At 36.4% G+C, this 21,650-nt stretch overlaps 1 protein-coding gene across 1 annotated transcript in view; it reads right to left on the bottom strand.

The window, feature by feature from the left end:
- Window positions 1-1,664: 1,664 nt before the first annotated feature.
- Window positions 1,665-21,650, bottom strand: part of PDE6B (phosphodiesterase 6B) — a 96,323-nt gene continuing 76,337 nt past the window's right edge. The window contains exons 18-22 of the mRNA XM_089670125.1: window positions 20,588-20,651; window positions 18,293-18,367; window positions 15,063-15,146; window positions 12,360-12,516; window positions 1,665-2,091 (exon numbers count right to left, since the gene is read on the bottom strand). Of these exons, the coding sequence (XP_089526251.1) occupies window positions 2,033-2,091; window positions 12,360-12,516; window positions 15,063-15,146; window positions 18,293-18,367; window positions 20,588-20,651 (439 nt within the window). The 3' untranslated portion in view covers window positions 1,665-2,032. The remainder of the gene's footprint in view (window positions 2,092-12,359; window positions 12,517-15,062; window positions 15,147-18,292; window positions 18,368-20,587; window positions 20,652-21,650) is intronic.

Below are 21,650 nucleotides of genomic sequence, written 5' to 3' on the forward strand. Positions count from 1 at the left end.
CAAGGTAATGCTAACAGGCTGATTCACACATTGGCTTCCTACATGTCTTTGGGACTCCAATGGTGGGATACTGCCACTGGAAATTATTTCTGGGGACCTTAAAAAATGCTTTTTTGGAAGACCATGAATACTTAATAAAAATTGAAATGCCCTAAAATGTGGAAGCTACTACCCATGATTAATTTGATATGTAATGTATTGTAAATTAATCAAATCATATCAAAATAATCATTAATCATATTGTGTTTAAGATATGGGAAATACAGAATCTAATGTACTGTATATATGGAAACATTATCTGGGTTTATAGTAAATTATGATGATTAATTAAAAATAGTCCACCTAGATATGGCATGGCAATACAGTGAAAAAATACACTGTGTATTACAGTATCTGTTTTACCTCCTTATGAGTTTTCAAATGAATCCTATTTGGCCAAAAGGCTCAAATGCAATATGGAAATACAAACTGTTACAGCTTCACATTTTCCATCATGAGAAACAAGGAAGCAATTTACAAAGATAGCTGTTTCAACCAAAATTATACTTTAAACAGTAAAGCTGTCCTATTTTTCTGCCAGCTCTTCCCTCAACAGGACGATGAATACATTTTTATAGACCCACCAATTCATGGTTATATACATGTACATATATATAATAATTTTTGCTAATTCAAGTCATTGAGTCCATTAAGTAGGTTCAGGAAAAATTGGTGTTTCTTGTTCTGTTTTTTGTGATTCTAGCCTGACCTACAATGTTTTCATGGTAGCAACAAATCTAAAGTGCTGGCACCTTTTGTTGCCTGCAAGTCATATTCTTGGATCTTAGTATAAAGGATAAGTTCACCTTTTAACAATAAATAATAGATGTACATTTTTTTGCACATTTTTTTTCCAGGTAAAAAAATATGCATTTACTATTTTTTCTTTTAGAGGCCTGGTTAGCAGTGCACCAGCAGTCAGCAGATTGCAGGTGCCATGCAGGACTCCTGCAGACTGTGTAGTGTAATCTGTCTGCTCATGTGTTGCTTGCACTCAACACAGTAGTGATAGTTCATTGACAGCTGCAAAGGCTGTCAGGACTTGTAGTCTTCCCATTCACAGGACAGTCTTTTTTTTCACAGCTTGTGACAGCTAGCAGAGGGAGAGGATCCCCTGCTAACTGTCACAACGGAGGATCGGGGGGGAGGGGGGTGCGGGGGCTGGTACAATTGTAACATGTTACACCCTAAATATGTGATACTTTGAATACAAAAGGTGAACTTAACTTGTCAATGATCCCTTAGATCCCTTGTCCCTTAGATCCTAGGGGCAAAGTTGTAAAATGGAACATTTTATCATAGCATGCAAGCATATACAGCATATTTGCACATTATGACCTGGAATCTTCATCATCATCTAACACGGTTTTAGATTTTGATTAAGTAAACAGGAAGCTACAAGAATATTATATTTCCTTTAGGCTCAACCTATATTTTTCTGTTTTCAGAAAAAGTACTTAGCCTGGAAACAGAAAATCAATGTTGCATTCTTATCTAAGGACTGATAAGCAACAGTATATAACATTTTTCTGGGGGTTCAGATACACTTTAAACTATGAAGTTGAAAATAGCTCAACCTCTCTGTGCAACAAACCCTTTCCAAAATTCAACTGTTAAATGCCATTGGGCAGTAGAAAGACAAATGGCAGGGCTTAGTGTCGAGAGGTATTGGGGCTTAATCTTGAGTTTGGTAGAAGAGAAGGTTCCAAGTACTACCTTGACTAGGATTTAGAAGTGCCTGCACTTCTGCGCTGTTGTTACCTTAGAAACATTTTTGTGAACTATTGTAGCCACAAGGCCACCAGTTCTTTGGAAATGCTGTAGGAATCTGCATCATATCAAATATAATTTAAAAATATTCACAAATGTGACAGGATGAACTTTGTAACAGAAAAATTGATTCATGTGTATATTATAACAGACCCATATTTTACTAAGAAATCTTCAAGATATGAGTTCCTTCTAAACGTGGTACAAAATATTGTTGAGGAATTCAAATTAATGTGCAAGTTGAAGACTTTGAAGCATTGTCCCCTCCACCTCCAGCAGCAGCTGTGAATAAAAAACGTGATTTAATATGTAAGAGATACTTCCATTAAAATTGAATTTTAGAGCAAATATTGACTTATATTTGACTTATGATTCATAAACCTTCAGCCTTTACAACCACTTTTAGAAAAGAAAGGGCATGTTAAAACCATGGCTATAGTTTTAGCCATTTCTTTTTTTTTTCAATCTTTTTCTATTTTATACGCACAAAGTAATGTTCAATATTATGTAATACATTCTTTTTTGTTGAATGTTAATGTTATATTCTCTTTTTTTGTAATCTCTCCCCTATTTTAAAATGGTAGCAAGCTACAACTTTGATCCTGCTAGCTCCATACATGTTTTAGATTTCTATCAATACAAAGCAGGTATCCATTTTCATTTTTAATCCTTCATCAGTTTGTGCAGTGAGCAGTGAAAAAGCATTTGTAAAAAAAATGGTATTATGACTGAACGAAATAGTGAGCCTTGCTAAAAATAAGATTAAAAGATGATTATAGGCCGATTATCATACTCATATGTGCTTACACTACTCTAGGTATACTACTCTTTAAGTTCAAAACACAGTTGCACAAATATAGAATTAATTTTGTTTCAGACACTGTAACTGGAAAACACCATTTAAACATTAGGGTGTGTTACATTGTAATGCCACGCATTGCTTAAGAATATGCCCTGTCACCTGGGCACTTAAGGATAGCTGACTGAAAATAAATTGACTGAATAACTAAAGTGACTTTAGCAAAAGAGGATTTAAGAAGCTTATGGATTAAGGGCGATATAATTAAATATGTTTTGCAGGTCTAGGAAACAAGTTCAGTAGGTAAAAGACCATGTTTATTCTATCGGGCTTTTATTGATAATCTATTCATTTTATTTAATTATAAGGTATCGCTCCATCCATTAGGTTAAGTTATTACTTTATTAAATTACAAATTTATTATCAGAAATAAGACACTGGCTCAGTTTTATATAATGATTACATTTGATATTTGAGCAACCAATTTACTGAAGCATTTACAAACTCAAAGACTGTTTTTAATGGCAGTATTATTGCACGTGGAAAGTAATACCCTAATATGGTAAATAATGTACATATCCCCGCACAAGAATAATATCTCATGAAACATACTGAATATTAAAATATCTGAAATTCATTACAGTAGTTATACACCAAATTTCTCAGCAGCCAGTTCCCATGTTGATGAGAACAAGAACATCTTTCCCAAAACCCTGGTCTGGTGGTTATCATGGGGGTCAGTGGGAGGGGTGCTAATCAGAATTTAGAAGCCCCTTTAAAAATAAGGCAGCCCCCAGGTTTCTGCCCACTCATACACAAAAATGAAAGGGTTGATAGTACCCCTACTCATTCACAAAAAAATTTCATTTAATCCTTTATTTAAAAACATGTCCTATGATGTAAATTTATGGGTAATCACACCTTCCCATGATGTAAAGTCACCTCAATCATAAAGAATTATACCTGCCAACCTGTTTAAATAGAAAACATGGCAACATTCAACAGGCTCAGCTCCCAGTGACTGCTTGCCACGAATGACAGCTCCCTAGCTGACAGCTTAATGTATACAAAAGTATCCCAGGAGACAAAACTGATCATCATGGTCATGTCTACGGTAGGTTTGGTCAATAACCCCACCAGGGATACCTCACCCCTCTGTTTACATTCACCCATGAGGCAGCTGTCATTCACAGTAAGCAGTCATAGGGAGTCAGCAGCCATCATGTTTTTTTTCTTTCAGCAGTTGTCCTACATCACTAATGCGATAGATGATCAATTAACATTGTGGGACATTTTGGGGGTTATTTCATTTTTTGTAAAGGCCTTGTCAAAATATGTCCATGTGTTCTTCTTACTAGTTACAGTATGTTATTTGTTTTGTGAATGAGCAGTGGTACTATGCACCAGTTATTCATTCCCATAGGAGGGAAAGCCAGTATCTGGGGGCACTCTTTTTTAAGGGGATTATGGGGAGGAGGCCCTTGTCCTTATCAACATGGGAAACAAGGTGGTTTCCAAGGAAGCTCCCCACTGACAAGGTACCCTCCCCATGTTAACAGCATGTGGCCTGGTATGGTTCAGGAATGGGCTCGTCTACCTTTTTTTCCTAGCTAGTCAAACTGCATAAAAGTCTGGTATGGATCTTTTATGATTATTTGTTTTTTTTTTGGGGGGGGGGTTGCATGGGTCCCCTTTAAAAATCCATACAATTGTACATAAGAAATCCCTCAATTCCCCCATCCACTATAAACTGAGGAATCTTCCCTGTCAGCTTTTATACTCAGGCAGCCACAGCACCTGTTGATGTCTTTATATCTAAAAAGTGACTGCATTTGATTGGATGTAATCACTGTTTGGCCACCAGTTTTCCATTTAATTTTTCAGTTGAAGTTGTCAAGCCGAGTGTTGCTAACAGAACCACCACAGTTTGAATTTTGGTTGATTTTAGTAGGCGTTGTAACTGGAAAATGGTGATCTAGTTACAGTGCAAATAGAAAATCAGGTCACATTATATCACAAACCCACTTGTTGTCATATATGACATTGACTAATGTCCATGTCACTGCCACCTACATCTGGGTAATAGGGATGTACTTGTTCTACAAATCTCTTTATCTTAAATGTGTTGTAAAAAACAATGTCTGGGAACACTGTCTTCCGTCTGTTAACTGTTGTAATACAGTACAATAATCCCCACTACAAAACAGTGTCAGCAGCAATCTGTCACTTCTACACTAAGTTATTAGTCTTTGGAACCAAGTGTTCATTAACAAAGCAGCCAACCCTCAGACGACCTAATATGCAGTGTCACCTTATTTCTAATGATCCCACATAAAACAGGCAATCAGTTAAACTGCAATTATTTAGCTAAACTATACCATGGGATAAATACTTTTCACTATGTGGATTCTTGAGTTCCTCTGTGACAGCTATTCTTATTCTATCCAACCAAAAATTATTTCAGGCCTTTGAGTATTATTACCAGCTTTGTATTTTACATATGACAAGCAAATCTATTAAGCCTTTATGCTTTTCACATGTTCTGTTAATTGAAGGATAATTGCACTCTGAACTGTATTGGGTTTATTTGCAAAAAGAGTTGAGAATTTTCACTCAAAAATTGTGTGATTATTAATTTCAATTATCCAATCATGTGAAGTGTTTCTGCACGTGATTGTGTTATCAAAGTGAACACAAATTTTCTTTTTACGTGGTTGGATAACTGAAGTGATTATTCACACAAACTTTGAATTAAGATTTGCAACTCTTTTTGTAAATCACTTCCTATATGAATAAAGTCATTGTAGCTTATAACTAGAGATGAGCGAATCGAACCAGGCGAAGTGGAATTCGTTTCGAATTTCAGGAAAAATTCGATTTGCGGCGAATCCGAATATTAGCATACTTCGGGTGCGCGAATCGGATTTTTCCCGATCAGCCGGCAAAAGTGTCCCTGCAGAGAGCTCCGCTATTTCTGACAGTTCGCTGACAGTTCCTTCACATGTACAGCGGTTGAAACATTGTATCTATTTGTTTCCATTTAGGATACAGATGTTTTTATTCGGAAATAGATACAATGTTTCAACCGCTGTAAATGTGAAGGAACTGTCAGAGAACTGTCAGAAATAGCGGAGCTCTCTGCAGATACACTTTTTGCTGTACTGGAATACTTCTTCTTTTCATTCTTCTTTTCATTCTTCTCATTCTTCTTTTCATTCTTCTTCTCATTCTTCTTTTCATTCTTCTTCTTCTTTTCATTCTTCTTTTCATTCTTCTCATTCTTCTTTTCTTCTTCATGAAAAGAAGAATGAGAAGAAGAATGAAAAGAAGAATGAAAAGAAGAATGAGAAGAATGAAAAGAAGAAGAAGAATGAAAAGAAGAATGAGAAGAATGAAAAGAAGAATGAGAAGAAGAATGAGAAGAATGAAAAGAAGAATGAGAAGAATGAAAAGAAGAATGAAAAGAAGAAGAAGAAGAATGAAAAGAAGAAGAAGAAGAATGAAAAGAAAAAGAATGAAAAGAAGAATGAAAAGAAGAAGAAGAATCTTTTCATTCTTCTCATTCTTCTTTTCATTCTTCTTTTCATTCTTCTTCTTCTTCTTTTCATTCTTCTTCTTCTTTTCATTCTTCTTTTCATTCTTCTTCTTCTTCTTTTCATTCTTCTTCTTCTTTTCATTCTTCTTTTCATTCTTCTCATTCTTCTTTTCATTCTCCTTCTTCTTCTTCTTTTCATTCTTCTTCTTCTTTTCATTCTTCTTTTCATTCTTCTTCTTCTTCTTTTCATTCTTCTTTTCATTCTTCTTCTTCTTTTCATTCTTCTTCTTCTTCTTTTCATTCTTCTTTTCATTCTTCTCATTCTTCTTTTCATTCTTCTCATTCTTCTTTTCATTCTTCTTTTCATTCTTCTTCTTTTCATTCTTCTTTTCATTCTTCTCATTCTTCTTTTCTTCTTCATGAAAAGAAGAATGAGAAGAAGAATGAAAAGAAGAATGAAAAGAAGAAGAAGAATGAAAAGAAGAATGAGAAGAAGAATGAAAAGAAGAATGAAAAGAAGAATGAGAAGAATGAAAAGAAGAATGAAAAGAAGAAGAAGAATGAAAAGAAGAATGAGAAGAAGAATGAAAAGAAGAATGAGAAGAAGAATGAGAAGAAGAATGAGAAGAAGAATGAGAAGAATGAAAAGAAGAATGAGAAGAATGAAAAGAAGAAGAAGAAGAATGAAAAGAAGAAGAAGAATGAAAAGAAGAATGAAAAGAAGAAGAAGAAGAAGAATCTTTTCATTCTTCTCATTCTTCTTTTCATTCTTCTTTTCATTCTTCTTCTTCTTCTTTTCATTCTTCTTCTTCTTTTCATTCTTCTTTTCATTCTTCTTCTTCTTCTTTTCATTCTTCTCATTCTTCTTTTCATTCTTCTTCTTCTTCTTTTCATTCTTCTTCTTCTTTTCATTCTTCTTTTCATTCTTCTTCTTCTTCTTTTCATTCTTCTTCTTCTTTTCATTCTTCTTTTCATTCTTCTTCTTCTTTTCATTCTTCTTCTTCTTCTTTTCATTCTTCTTTTCCTTCTTCTTTTCATTCTTCTCATTCTTCTTTTCATTCTTCTTTTCATTCTTCTTCTCATTCTTCTTTTCATTCTTCTTCTTCTTCTTTTCATTCTTCTTTTCATTCTTCTTCTTCTTCTTTTCATTCTTCTCATTCTTCTTTTCTTCTTCATGAAAAGAAGAATGAGAAGAAGAATGAAAAGAAGAATGAAAAGAAGAAGAAGAATGAAAAGAAAAAGAAGAAGAATGAAAAGAAGAATGAAAAGAAGAAGAAGAATGAAAAGAAGAAGAAGAAGAAGAATGAAAAGAAGAATGAGAAGAATGAAAAGAAGAAGAAGAAGAATGAAAAGAAGAATGAAAAGAAGAAGAAGAATGAAAAGAAGAAGAATGAAAAGAAGAATGAAAAGAAGAAGAAGAATGAAAAGAAGAAGAAGAATGAAAAGAAGAATGAAATGAAGAATGAAAAGATTCTTTTTCTTCTTCTTTTCATTCTTCTTTTCATTCTTCTTCTTCTTTTCATTCTTCTTCTTCTTTTCATTCTTCTTTTCATTCTTCTCATTCTTCTTTTTATTCTTCTCATTCTTCTTCTCATTCTTCTTCTTCTTTTCATTCTTCTTCTCATTCTGCTTCTCATTCTTCTTCTTCTTTTCATTCTTCTTTTCATTCTTCTCATTCTTCTTTTCATTCTTCTTCTCATTCTTCTTTTCATTCTTCTTCTTCTTTTCATTCTTCTTTTCATTCTTCTTCTCATTCTTCTTTTCATGAAGAAGAAAAGAAGAATGAGAAGAATGAAAAGAAGAATGAAAAGAAGAAGAATGAAAAGAAGAATGAGAAGAATGAAAAGAAGAATGAGAAGAATGAAAAGAAGAATGAAAAGAAGGAGAAGAAGAATGAAAAGAAGAAGAAGAAGAATGAAAAGAAGAATGAAAAGAAGAAGAAGAATGAAAAGAAGAATGAAAAGAAGAAGAAGAAGAAGAATGAAAAGAAGAATGAGAAGAATGAAAAGAAGAATGAGAAGAATGAAAAGAAGAAGAAGAATGAAAAGAAGAAGAAGAAGAATGAAAAGAAGAAGAAGAAGAATGAAAAGAAGAATGAAAAGAAGAAAAAGAAGAAGAATGAAAAGAAGAAGAAGAATGAAAAGAAGAATGAAAAGAAGAGGAAGAATCTTTTCATTCTTCTCATTCTTCTTTTCATTCTTCTTCTTCTTCTTTTCATTCTTCTTCTTCTTTTCATTCTTCTTTTCATTCTTCTTCTTTTCATTCTTCTTTTCATTCTTCTTCTTCTTCTTTTCATTCTTCTTCTTCTTTTCATTCTTCTTTTCATTCTTCTTCTTCTTCTTTTCATTCCTCTTCTTATTTTCATTCTTCTTTTCATTCTTCTTCTTCTTTTCATTCTTCTTCTTCTTCTTTTCATTCTTCTTTTCCTTCTTCTTTTCATTCTTCTCATTCTTCTTTTCATTCTTCTTTTCATTCTTCTTCTCATTCTTCTTTTCATTCTTCTTCTTCTTCTTTTCATTCTTCTTTTCATTCTTCTTTTCTTCTTCATGAAAAGAAGAATGAGAAGAAGAATGAGAAGAAGAATGAAAAGAAGAATGAGAAGAATGAAAAGAAGAATGAAAAGAAGAAGAAGAATGAAAAGAAGAATGAAAAGAAGAATGAGAAGAATGAAAAGAAGAATGAAAAGAAGAAGAAGAAGAATGAAAAGAAGAATGAAAAGAAGAAGAATGAAAAGAAGAATGAGAAGAAGAATGAAAAGAAGAATGAGAAGAATGAAAAGAAGAATGAAAAGAAGAATGAGAAGAGGAATGAAAAGAAGAATGAGAAGAATGAAAAGAAGAATGAGAAGAATGAAAAGAAGAATGAAAAGAAGAATGAAAAGAAGAAGAAGAATGAAAAGAAGAAGAAGAATGAAAAGAAGAATGAAAAGAAGAAGAAGAATCTTTTCATTCTTCTCATTCTTCTTTTCATTCTTCTTCTTCTTTTCATTCTTCTTCTTCTTTTCATTCTTCTTTTCATTCTTCTTCTTCTTCTTTTCATTCTTCTTCTTCTTCTGAGGATGAGGATGAAGAAGAAGAAGAAGAAGAAGTAGGATGAAAATAAGAAGAATTCCAAGCCGGCAAAAAGTGTATCTGCAGAGCTCCTCTATTTCTGACAGTTCTCTGACATTCACATTTACAGCGGTTGAAACATTGTATCTATTTGTTTCCATAAATGGAAACAAATAGATACATTGTTTCAACCGCTGTATGGAGTGAATGTCAGAGAACTGTCAGAAATAGGCTATTTCTGACAGTTCTCTGACATTCACTCCATACAGCGGTTGACACATTGTATCTATTTGTTTCCATAAATGGAAACAAATAGATACAATGTTTCAACCGCTGTATGGAGTGAATGTCAGAGAACTGTCAGAAATAGCGGAGCTCTGCAGATACACTTAGCGGAGCTCTGCAGATAGATACAGCGGTTGAAACATTGTATCTATTTGTTTCCATTTATGGAAACAAATAGATACAATGTTTCAACCGCTGTATGGAGTGAATGTCAGAGAACTGTCAGAAATAGCGGAGCTCTGCAGATACACTTAGCGGAGCTCTGCAGATACACTTTTTGCCGGCTTGGAATTCTTCTTATTTTCATCCTACTTCTTCTTCTTCTTCTTCTTCATCCTCATCCTCAGAAGAAGAAGAAGAGGATGAGGATGAAGAAGAAGAAGAAGAAGAAGTAGGATGAAAATAAGAAGAATTCCAAGCCGGCAAAAAGTGTATCTGCAGAGCTCCGCTAAGTGTATCTGCAGAGCTCCGCTAAGAAATAGCGGAGCTCTGCAGATACACTTTTTGCCGGCTTGGAATTCTCCTTCTTCTCATCCTTCTTCTTCTTCTCATCCTTCTTCTTCTTCTTCTCATCCTTCTTCTTCTTCTTCTCATCCTTCTTCTTCTTCTTCTCATCCTTCTTCTTCTTCTCATCCTTCTCCTTCTTCTCATCCTTCTTCTTCTTCTCATCCTTCTTCTCATCCTTCTTCTTCTTCTCATCCTTCTCCTTCTTCTCATCCTTCTTCTTCTTCTCATCCTTCTTCTTCTTCTCATCCTTCTCCTTCTTCTCATCCTTCTTCTTCTTCTCATCCTTCTTCTTCTTCTCATCCTTCTTCTTCTTCTCATCCTTCTCCTTCTTCTCATCCTTCTCCTTCTTCTCATCCTTCTTCTCATCCTTCTCCTTCTTCTCATCCCTCTTCTCATCCTTCTCCTTCTTCTCATCCTTCTCCTTCTTCTCATCCTTCTCCTTCTTCTCATCCTTCTCCTTCTCCTTCTTCTCATCCTTCTCCTTCTCCTTCTTCTCATCCTTCTCCTTCTCCTTCTTCTCATCCTTCTCCTTCTCCTTCTTCTCATCCTTCTCCTTCTTCTCATCCTTCTCCTTCTCCTTCTCCTTCTCCTCATCCTTCTCCTTCTTCTCATCCTTCTCCTTCTTCTCATCCTTCTCCTTTTTTCTCATCCTTCTCCTTCTTCTCATCCTTCTCCTTCTCCTTCTTCTCATCCTTCTCCTTCTCCTTCTTCTCATCCTTCTCCTTCTCCTTCTTCTCATCCTTCTCCTTCTTCTCATCCTTCTCCTTCTCCTTCTTCTCATCCTTCTCCTTCTCCTTCTTCTCATCCTTCTCCTTCTCCTTCTCCTTCTTCTCATCCTTCTCCTTCTTCTCATCCTTCTCCTTCTTCTCATCCTTCTCCTTCTCCTTCTTCTCATCCTTCTCCTTCTCCTTCTTCTCATCCTTCTCCTTCTCCTTCTTCTCATCCTTCTCCTTCTCCTTCTCCTTCCTCATCTCCAAGGGCATTTAAATTAAAGATACAGTGTTCTGCACTAATATAAAGGCTCTCTGAAGCCTAGAAACCCTTTTTATAAGTTAAATTCGTAGCGAATAAATTCGCATCAAATCGAATTTCTTCCTCAAATTCGGCGAATCAGCCGAATCGAATTTTTGAATAATTCGCTCATCTCTACTTATAACTCATTTTTCAAGAAATACTACAACCAATTGCCCAATGTCTAAGATCTCTGGCAATCTTTTTTACTATTTTTTTTTCAGCAAAGATGTAGCAGAATACATTTTGGCCTACATTTATGAAGAAATTAGATTTTTTTAAAATTTTTTACGGGATATGCTTTGTAAAAAAGTAAAAAATATTGGGGTTTTTTCAAAACTGTTGGTATTTTTTTGTTTATAGCGCAAAAAATTAAAACCACACAGATGATCAAATACCACCGAAAGAAAGCTTTATTTGTGGGGAAAAAAAGACATAAATTTATGTACAGCATTGCATGCCCGCAAAATTGTCAGTTAAAATAATGCAGCACTATATTGCAAAAAATGGCTTGGTCAGGAAGGGGGGTAAATCCTCTGGAGGGCAAGTGGTTGTAAACCGCAGGCATGAAATATGAGCAAAGCATATCCCTCTATAATGTGTGCTTGTTTCAATCTAGACCATCAAGTGTCTTTTCTGTCTGCTGCCTCATTCCTCCGCTATCAGCGTGAATCACTTTTGACAAGTTTTCCTGACACCAAGAGAAAAAATGGTGACATGGGAGGAAATTCCAGCTGATTGACAACCTCAGCTCTGTTTCTGAGAGCTCTGTGTGTCTCCCAGAGCTTTCCTTACTGAGTATAACTTCAGCTCACAACCACCTGCTTTTCAGAGCTGAGAGATCCTGTGTAAATTCTGCACTTTGAATGGACAAACATGTACAACTTCTGTAGGAGGATTTGTTTCATCCCTGTATATCACCTGAGGCCAGTCACTTCACTTTAAAGCAGAATTAAACTCTCAGACTAGTGTAAAGGGTCTTTTTTTACCATGATATGCAAGTATGCACAGCTAATATGTACATAAATGGTAAACAAAGCGACCTCCTCCAGTGGTTCTGCAAGAACCACAATGTCCCTTGTTGCTCTGTCGTTGATGCTGACATCTCCATCTGGGTTTCTCCTGGGTGCAGGGTCTTTGGTTGGCTTGACTGGCTGGCCCAAGATGACACAACTCCCATACATGGGGATGTAATTTATCTTGACAGCATTATACACTGGGTTGCACCAGTGCTGGCAGGCAGTTATGATGCTTTTTTGCAAAAGAGACATACAATAAAAACCTGCCTGTAAGCAATGTTTTCACCTACCTTTAATGAAATAACGTTCACATGAGGCACCATAAATGTACATTGGTTACACACCTTTTTTAGCCGCTAATTCTTCTTCCTTCTTCTTTTTCTCCTCCTCAATTGCTTTCATTTTGGCCTCATATTCATCCGCCAGAGCTTTCCATTCCTTTCTGTTATTCAGCAAACCATCCAACATTGGCTGAATCTCCTCATGGAAGCGAGAAAACTCCTATGAAGCAATGAAACAACCCACGTAAGTAATGCTTGTATGCTGTGGCAACATTGAGAGGGGATCCTACGGTGAACTAGAATTAATTTTGCATAGCAACTTTAGATCACACTAATGGAAGCACTGACATTTGTTTTTACTATCATATTCAAAGATTTTTGTAAACTGAACTTGTCTTCTTTTTGCTTTTGAGAAGGAATCTTCTGAAGACTGTAGAAAATCTATGCCACTGTAGATGACAGCATGCTACTGACTTCCATCTCCAGCCATATGCAAACATAGATCTCCCTGAGTTCTCGAATATTATTGGGCATTGACCGTTTTGTAATTTGACTTCAAACGGTTTTAAAGGCAATTTTTTAAAATTAAAATAATAAACATTGTCTACTCACCTACTCTGTGCAATGATATTGTGCAGAGCAGCCCTGAATCTCCACTTCTGGGGACCCCACTGGCGATCTTGGCTTCTTCTCTCCTGTGTTTGCCACCATAGCAAGTGCTTGCAATGGGGGCAGACATGCAGGCTCGATTCAAGTCTGGCTGTGTGTGACCATTGACATAGACAGTGCAGCTTGCCCCCCCTCTTTCCTTGGCTGATAACAGCAGTGTTAAAGTTTTACATTCCTCTGCAAAACTGGACGTTTACAAATTTTCCTCTGAAACAAAGTTATAAGGAACCATCGAGCATACCAGCTCACAGAAGATGAACACTCCTGACAGTGTGAGTTGCTCAGACTTCAGTGGACAATTCCAATTTGTTGAATCAATGTTCAGAAGGGTAGTGGAAAAGAAAAGTGTAGGAACATTAGCTTGTTTGTGGATAGGGATTGCACTTCAAAAGGTTTATGTATTTGATAAAGTCCTGCTGAATTTCTCAGTGCGATATAAATCCATAGAATACACCAAATTTTTATTTATATGAAGTATTTAATACTATAACAATACCAAAACACCATAAAAGCTGTTTGCACATTTATACGTTAAACCATTTTGTTTTGGCAATAGGTAGCTATCAGTATGTTTTTCAAATGGTCGGTTTGTGTCATCATGGCTTGTCCCAATCAATCACAGATCCAGTTTCAGTTTTTTTGTTAGTTTGCTTTTTAACCACTTGCCCTCCTGAGGATTTACCCCCCTTCCTGACCAGACCATTTTTTGTGTTAAAGTGCTGCATTACTTTAATTGACAATTGTGCAGTCATGCAACGCTGCACCCAAATGAAATTTATGTCCTTTTTTTCCCCACAAAGAGAGCTTTTTTTCGGTGGTATTTGATCACCTGTGCGGTTTTTATTTTTTGTGCCATAAAAAAAAAGGCTGACAATTTTGAAAAAAAAAAAACAATATTTTTGACTTTTTGCTATTAAACATGTTGAATAAAAAAAATGTAAAAATCAAATTTAGGCCAAAATGTATTCTGCTACATGTCTTTGCTAAAAAATCACAATATGTGTAAATTCATTGGTTTACATGAAGTTATAGCGTTTATAAATGGCGGTATATATATACTGTTTTTTTTCCCTTAAATTTTTACTAGCAAAAGCGGCAATCAGCAACTTATAGCGGGACTGCAGTTGGCATTCTGACACTGGGGGGAACTGACTTGGTATCAGTGACATCCCCAGTGTCACTAATACAATGATCAGTGCTAATAAAAAGCACTGACACTGTACTAATGGCACTGGGCAGGAAGGGGTTAACATGTGGGGTGATCAAAGGATTATTTGTGTGCTGTTTTACTATGTGCTGTGTATGTGTGCTTCAGTGCAAGCACACTGCTTTGCATTGGTCTGCTATGCTACGCATAGCAGTGTGCTGGAGCTAACAGGGGAGAGAATTGTATTGTTTACTTACAGTTCTCTACCTCCATCAGTAATAATCCTCGATCACCGAACGCTAGTGAGTTATCACCGGCCGGGACCCAGTGATTGACAACCGAGGCCATAAATAGCTACCTTGAAATGCAAAATCATGTGTATATATACGTGATTTTGCGCACGCATGCCACCATGTAGCAGTATTACTGCTATAGGGTGGACAGGAAGCGGTTAAACCCTGTATCAGAGTACTGCCATAACAGTGTAGAAATTATTACGATTATTACATCATAGCTTCTGACACATTACTGAAATATTTATGAAACTCAGCTGTTTAGTTTGTTTTCAAAATAATTTCATTTAAAAATGAAGAAATGAAAAAACACATAAAAGCAAAAACTGCCTTTAGGAAAATAAATTGTTTTATGCAATAAAACTCTTTTACCATGATTGTATTAAAATGATTAACTGCCCATGAAAAAGCCTAAAATTAGGCAGAAATTATAAAGTAATAATTATTCTCTAGGATAAAGTTATACATTTTTAAATCATACTGTTGTTATTAGTAATTTTCCAAATGCCCCATGAATGTAGAGCAAAATTGCAAAGAAAGATATTGTGAAAAAAATAAAATGTACCTTCTTCTTCTGCTATCTTGTATTATGTTTGTATAATGAATGGAAAGTTCATACCCTTTTTATGTGTGTCTTTTTTGTGTTATGCGACTTACTTTGTAAACGAAGGTGCACACAAAGTCAATGAAACCACACTGGAGCTTTGGCAGTTCTGCAGACTTATTTCTGTCCATCATTGGCTGTCAAAGAAAAATATTTTTTTATGAATAAGCAAACTGTACTAGTCTACTGTATTATTGCTGTCAGCGTGACTAGCAAGATGTATCACATCAAAATCACTCCAAAGACATGCTGGTAGGTTAATTGGATCCTGTCTAAACTGGCCCTAGTATGTGTATGTATAAATGTAAGTTAGGGACTTTAGATGGTACGCCCCTTGAGGGTTAGGGACTGATGTGAATGCACAATATATATATAAATTGAAGGCGTTATATAAGTACCTGTAATAAATAATAAATAAATAAAAAAGTTGAGCAAACATGTTCAGTGTTTTAAGAGTGTTCTAGATTTTTCCTAAAAAAAGCCCTTTAAAGCAGTATTTTTACAATATTAACTAATAACAGAAAAAACATAAATAACAATATTAACCCTTTTGAGGTAATTGATGGCTGGATGCTCATGCCAAATTAACAGCAATAGCATGTGTTGGATAACCTAAAAAAACTCTACATGTCATATTCATTAAGTTGTAAATGTGACATTTACCAAATAGTTGCTGAAGGTAGATTGCTGTATATTAAAAAGCTTGCAGCAGGAAAATCCACCTGCAGTTAATGATCGGTGAATGTTACATTTACAAATTCTTAAATATGCCCCTGTGACTAATTTAAATGCCTAAATATTTTATACATATTTTAATGACCTATAAGGCTTTTGTTTGGTACACAGTTTGAATGGGGGAAAAAAACCCTGTTATGCTTTTGTTTTTTTTTTTAAATCTGACAAATGCATGTAGATGTAATTTTTTTTTTTTCTATTTTCTGTGTCAGAGATTAAATCAGTGGGGATACTGGCTGTTAGTAACAGCCAGTATAAGAAATTGACAGCTGCATGAAGTGTTGACTGCTTGCTGTTACTGAGTCGACGTTTATTAACTTACCCTCAGCTTGGGGTGTCATGCCGGGGAATGTTAATATATAGACTGGGGAGGGAAGGGGTTAAAGGGAATGTGTAATGGTTTTGTATATAAGTATTTATTGCATTACCCTAGTAATTGATGACTGAATGACATAGAAGAACAAGTTAGAGAACTGAGAAATATTACTTAGCCTAAATATTACTTAGGGAACATTATAATGCTGTGCACAATAATGTGGAAATTGCAATCATCACAAATCTGTTCATACTAGTTATAGATTTTAGGATGGTTTCTAAATAGTTGCTTAAAGTGAATGTACGTGTATTCGTGCGTTTGAAACACCACAGTTGAGTATTGTCCATGATAGTTTTTTTAAGTGGCAGTTACACTTTCAGGACAAGCTTTTAAGGATCTACCCCTTCTTCCAGGCCCAGGTAGCACTAATACACAAAGGTGTACACAAAAATCTGCAAAGACTCCCATCTCTGGAGGAAAACATAAAAACACACACACAGGGTTATAAAAGTAAGAAGGTTAAGCTTGCTGTAATTTAGTCTGATTTACATGAATCAGTCAAATTTCAAGCCGTGGTACTGACACCGCCAACAGACTTCAACTGAGAATTTGAAGGTGCTGGGCAAAAAGTGCAGCCAATCAGCTTCAGTCAATGTGAGGATATTCTGACAACCACAGGTGCCAGCTGTCAGAATACAGTAGCCAGTAGGTGGAGAGTCATCCATCCTCATTGTTTAGCATGGATAGGGGAATCTATGGATTTCTCTCAATCAACCCACTGGGCTAAATAGAAGAAATTCTTACACTTATGGCCAGCTTTAGTCACCTAAGGAGTAGAGAAGGATGCTGCTGTTCCACAGGTGTGCAGTATTCCTCTTCCAAATGGTGTTTTATGGTGTGTCTATGTATGAGGAGCGTTCAAGTCAAACCAGGACTTTTAATTTTACAGGTATAAAAAGGGAAGCTAGTGTGGTGGTACTACACACAGTAGTAAGTGGCAAGTGTGTTCTATTACTGATAGGCGGTGCACATGTCACGGGCCAGTCCAGAAAGCGTTAATCAAGATGGCAGACAACAGTGTTAGTCCGTGCATGGAACAGCGTGTGGTGATGAAGTGTCTTCTGAACGAAGGCATAAAACCCGCGGATATCTACAGAAGACTTCAAGAACAGTACAGTGATGAGACGCTCAGCAGCAGTAAGACATCTGAATGCCATAAATGTTTCAAAGATGGCCGTGCATCCATCAGTGATGATCCCGACCATGAAGATTCCCAGGTCAATCCTTCCTGTAAACATTCTGTGAGTGGCACACATGATCCTGGATCATCAACGCTTAACCTGTTGTGAAATTGCACAAATTTTCTGTGGGAAAGGTGAACACAATCATTCAGGAAGTGAAGCAGGCTGTCCTAGGATGGTTCAGGTGTACTGGCAAATGTTTCTATGCCAAACCTTTCCAAGCATTAGCTAAATGCTGGGATACATGATAAATATAGCAGGGGAGTATGTCAAAAAATAAACGCAGTGTCCACTCCTTGAAATTTGTTCTTTTATTATATAAACTCGAAAGTCAAGGTTTGATTTGAACGCCCCTTGCAGATTCATTTTTTATTGTGGTATCTGTCCTGTCTCACCAATGTAATATCCCTGTTTCAGGGGCGGACTGACAACTCATGGGGCCCCCGGGCAATAGGGGATCATGTGGCCCCCGAGCAATAGGGGATCATGAGGCCCCTGTGTCCTTGCCCAAACTCAAAAAAGCCTATGAAAAAGGTACCAGGGGCATCTCATGGGGCCCCCTACTGACCCCGGGCCCTCAGGCAGTGCCCGAGTTTCCAAATGGTCAGGCCGCCCCCTGCCCTGGTTGTAATGAATTTTGTACAACACATTACTGGAGGTGCAGCTGTATGATCCTGCAATACTGAAGGTTCCTTTTGTGTAATACTTTTTGATAAGTTTGTTGTGGCTACACAGTTTGTAACATTTATTGCTGCAAGGTTTTGTTCCCTTGCTTGTTTCCCTGTACCCAGAATAAACCCTCTAGGGTAGACTCCTGAAAGCCTGTCCTGAAAATGTAACTCCTACTGCAATTAAAAAACATATCACAGACAGTCCACAGCTGTATTGATTAGCTGCTATTATTTACAGTAGTTTGCTTTTCACCATTGTTCTTACAATTCAAACCATTGGCAAAGTTTAGGAAGTATGCAGCTCTTGCAAAACATCTTACAATAGGCTGTTGCTGGAGTACTGTCCTTTCCAGGTCACCTTGCTCCCAGAATTCAGCAGCGACTAGAAGAGCCACCTATAACAATATGAGATAAAATGCGCATATTAACATATTTATCCCACTTAAAGTGGTTGTAAAGGCTGAAAGTTTTTTTTACCTTAATGCATTCTCTGTGCAGCGGCCCCCTCCCCTATACTCACCTTAGCCTGATATTGATCAAACAATGTGCACGAGAGCAGACGATCTCTTGGCTCTCTCCATCCTCTTTGGCTCAAACACAGCAGCAGGAGCCAATGGCAATCACAGCTGGTGAGGAGGGAGCAGGGGGGGCTGGTCTCAGCTCCACTCTGTGAGTCTTATTTACACACAGATTGGACTCGGGAACGAGCATGAATGAGTGTCCCCATAGCAAACAGTTTCCTATGGGGGCACTCAACATGGGGGAGTGCTGGCGGGGGACCCAAGAAAAGGATGATCTGGACAGCTCTTTTAAAAACTATTGCATAGAGCAGGTAAGTATAAAATGTTTGGTATTTAGAAAATATGCCTTTACAATCACTTTAATTACCAAGACAATTCACAGCTTAGAATATGATCATTTAAATTTGTCCTTTCATCTTTAATCTTTAATGTTTCATCTTTGGATGTTGTACTGGTGGGATAGTTTTGTATTTCTTTCGGTAGTTAACCCTAATATACATATTTTTTTTTCTTTCTGCAGAAAATGTTCAAAACTATCTAAAAAGGTTAATATTTTATCAACTTTTATTTTCCTAGAAATTACCCAGTTAGACTTCCTAACTAGATTTGGGTTCCACCTGTATGTGATTTTGCTAATAATGAGACGAGAGTTACATGATCACTCTTTAGACAACAGCCTGATATCTATGAGCCATGAATATAACCATCGGCTGATTGTTTTCAATTGAAGCAAATGATTGGATAGCTTAGAAAACCTGTCCTAATTGGCAGCAATTGCAGGCATTACTCTTCTCCTCCCCTACTCTCTCTCCATTCATTTATGAACAGGAAAATTCAGCCATGCTTAAAGTGAGCTTAAAGTGGGAGAACTCACTATCCAATCTGCAGTCTCTTATCAATAGCGAAAATTGCAGGTATTTACTGGTTGGGCACATAATGGTGAAGGAAAACTAAACTCATTTTGCCTTTTCTTTTTATTACAAGCTGAAATTAACTGAAATTAATTATTTAACAACCTAAACTGCTACTACAACAAAAATTAAATGGCTGATAAGGAAAAATACTAGAGATAGTAGTTTCTAAAACTGAGCTGAACTGACCATCCTTAAGCACTAGTACCACATTACTATACTAAAGTATGCAGTCTGAATTTTCAGGCGCTATCTTAATGAGATTTACACACAAAAGATTTTTAGTAAAAAAAATACAAAATATCCCTTTTTAGACATATACACTCCATTAAAACATGTCTTTAAAATAACACCTGCACATATTTTGCTATCTAATTTTAGCATTTTTTCCATATAAATTTTTGTTCTGTACTTATCTGTTGGTCAGCCATCACTTGTTTTATAGAATACAAATAGTATTCTCGTGCTAATTCTAATAGCTACATCAAGAGACAGGGTGTGGGTAGAGTTCAACATCTTTCACAGTGCCTATGGACAGCTTCATTGGGAAATGTTGAAAAGTTATATACATGTCAGGCCAGCATTATCCAGAAACAGTCCAACCAAGTTGCATAGAGAAAACAGCTTGTTATTATTTTTATGCAAATAAATTTGATTTATGGATAACTGTCCAAAACAATTCAAAATTAGGTAGAAATTATAAAGTAAACATGATCTAATTTATTGAGCAATCCTTATCCAAATACTTAAACTCCAAACTGCAATAACCATGGCAATCAAATTGATTTCAGCTGATGGTTTTCAGATCAGTAAAAAATAGCTTCTAATTCATTGCTGTGGATTACTTGCACATTATAATTTACATCTGTGCTGTGTATATATAAGATGAGACTGTATAATTGATGTTTAGGAGCTGAAGCATATATCTTGTATATTAAAGATGTTGATATGGTGTAAAATATTTGCATTTAAGTAACTCACAAAAAATAGCAGAAACCCATAAAATTGTATTTGATGGATAGCATGAAAAGCATAATAACAAAATACAACCATAAAACATTTTAAACAACTGAATATATATATGAACTAGAGCTGAACAGATGTCTATGCCATGTATATGTTCAGACGTAACATTATATATGAATTGCACAAACTAATAGATGATAATTGATTGATATCTAACCTTGCTCTGGACTTCCCATGGTTTCGTGATAGCAGATAAATCACAAGCTGTCATCATCATGGCCCTGAATATAAAAAAATGATGTTAGTAAAGTGATGAATGTTAAATCAGATCTAAACCCTAACTGTATTTTTTAATACTTTCACTCTTTTTCATCCTGTTTTTATCTCAGTGTTGCTGATCTCAGCTACTTTTATGTCTATATGCTCTCAGTCCAGTGTCAACTGCACATAATTGCTCTGGACCAGCTTTCCAATGATTACAATGGTGGACTGTGTCTGCTTAACCACTTTCCAACCGCAGATAGCCGAATGACGGCTTTACTGCCAAAGGCCAGTTCTGGGAGGGTGTCATATGACGTCCTCCCACAAGCCCCGGGGGGCGCGCACCCGGTGATCTCTGTGATCGCTGTGTCCTACGGACACAGCTGATCATGTGATGTGGTAATAGGCCAATCACAGCTGCCTTTTACCACGTGATCAGCCGTGTCCAATGACACAGAAGATCACCAATAAATGCAGTTGCCGGTTATCGGCTGCACTTTCCTCACACTGTTACAGCGTGAGGAAAGTACTGCCGATAACTGGCAATTGTCAGAGGAGGGATCGGTACCAATCAGTGCCCTGATGATCAGTGAGCAGCAGTGACACCCACTAGTGCCGCCCACCTGTGCCCAGCAGTACCACCAGTCAGTGCCCAGCAGTGCTGCCAGTCAGTGCCACCAGTCAGTGCTGCCTAGAAGTACCCATCATTGTTGCATATCAGTGCCAGCTCAGTGCCGCCTATCAGTGCCCATCAGTACCAGCTCATCAGTGCCACCTATCAGTGCCCATCAGTGCTGCCTATCAATGCTACCTATCAGTGCAGCCTCATGAACGCACATCAGTGAAGGAGAAAAATTAACTGTTTGCAAAATTTTATAATAGAAACATAGAAAAACTTTTTTTTTTTCAAAATGTTTGCTCTTTTTTTTTTATAACGCAAAAAATAAAACACCCAGCGGCGAGTACATACCACCAAAAGAAAGCTCTATTTGTGTGAAACAAAATGATAAAAAATTTCA

This window comes from Staurois parvus, unplaced genomic scaffold, assembly GCF_062004578.1.
Source record: "Staurois parvus isolate SC_StPar_1 unplaced genomic scaffold, SC_StPar_1.0 ptg000086l, whole genome shotgun sequence".
Lineage (NCBI taxonomy): Eukaryota > Metazoa > Chordata > Amphibia > Anura > Ranidae > Staurois > Staurois parvus.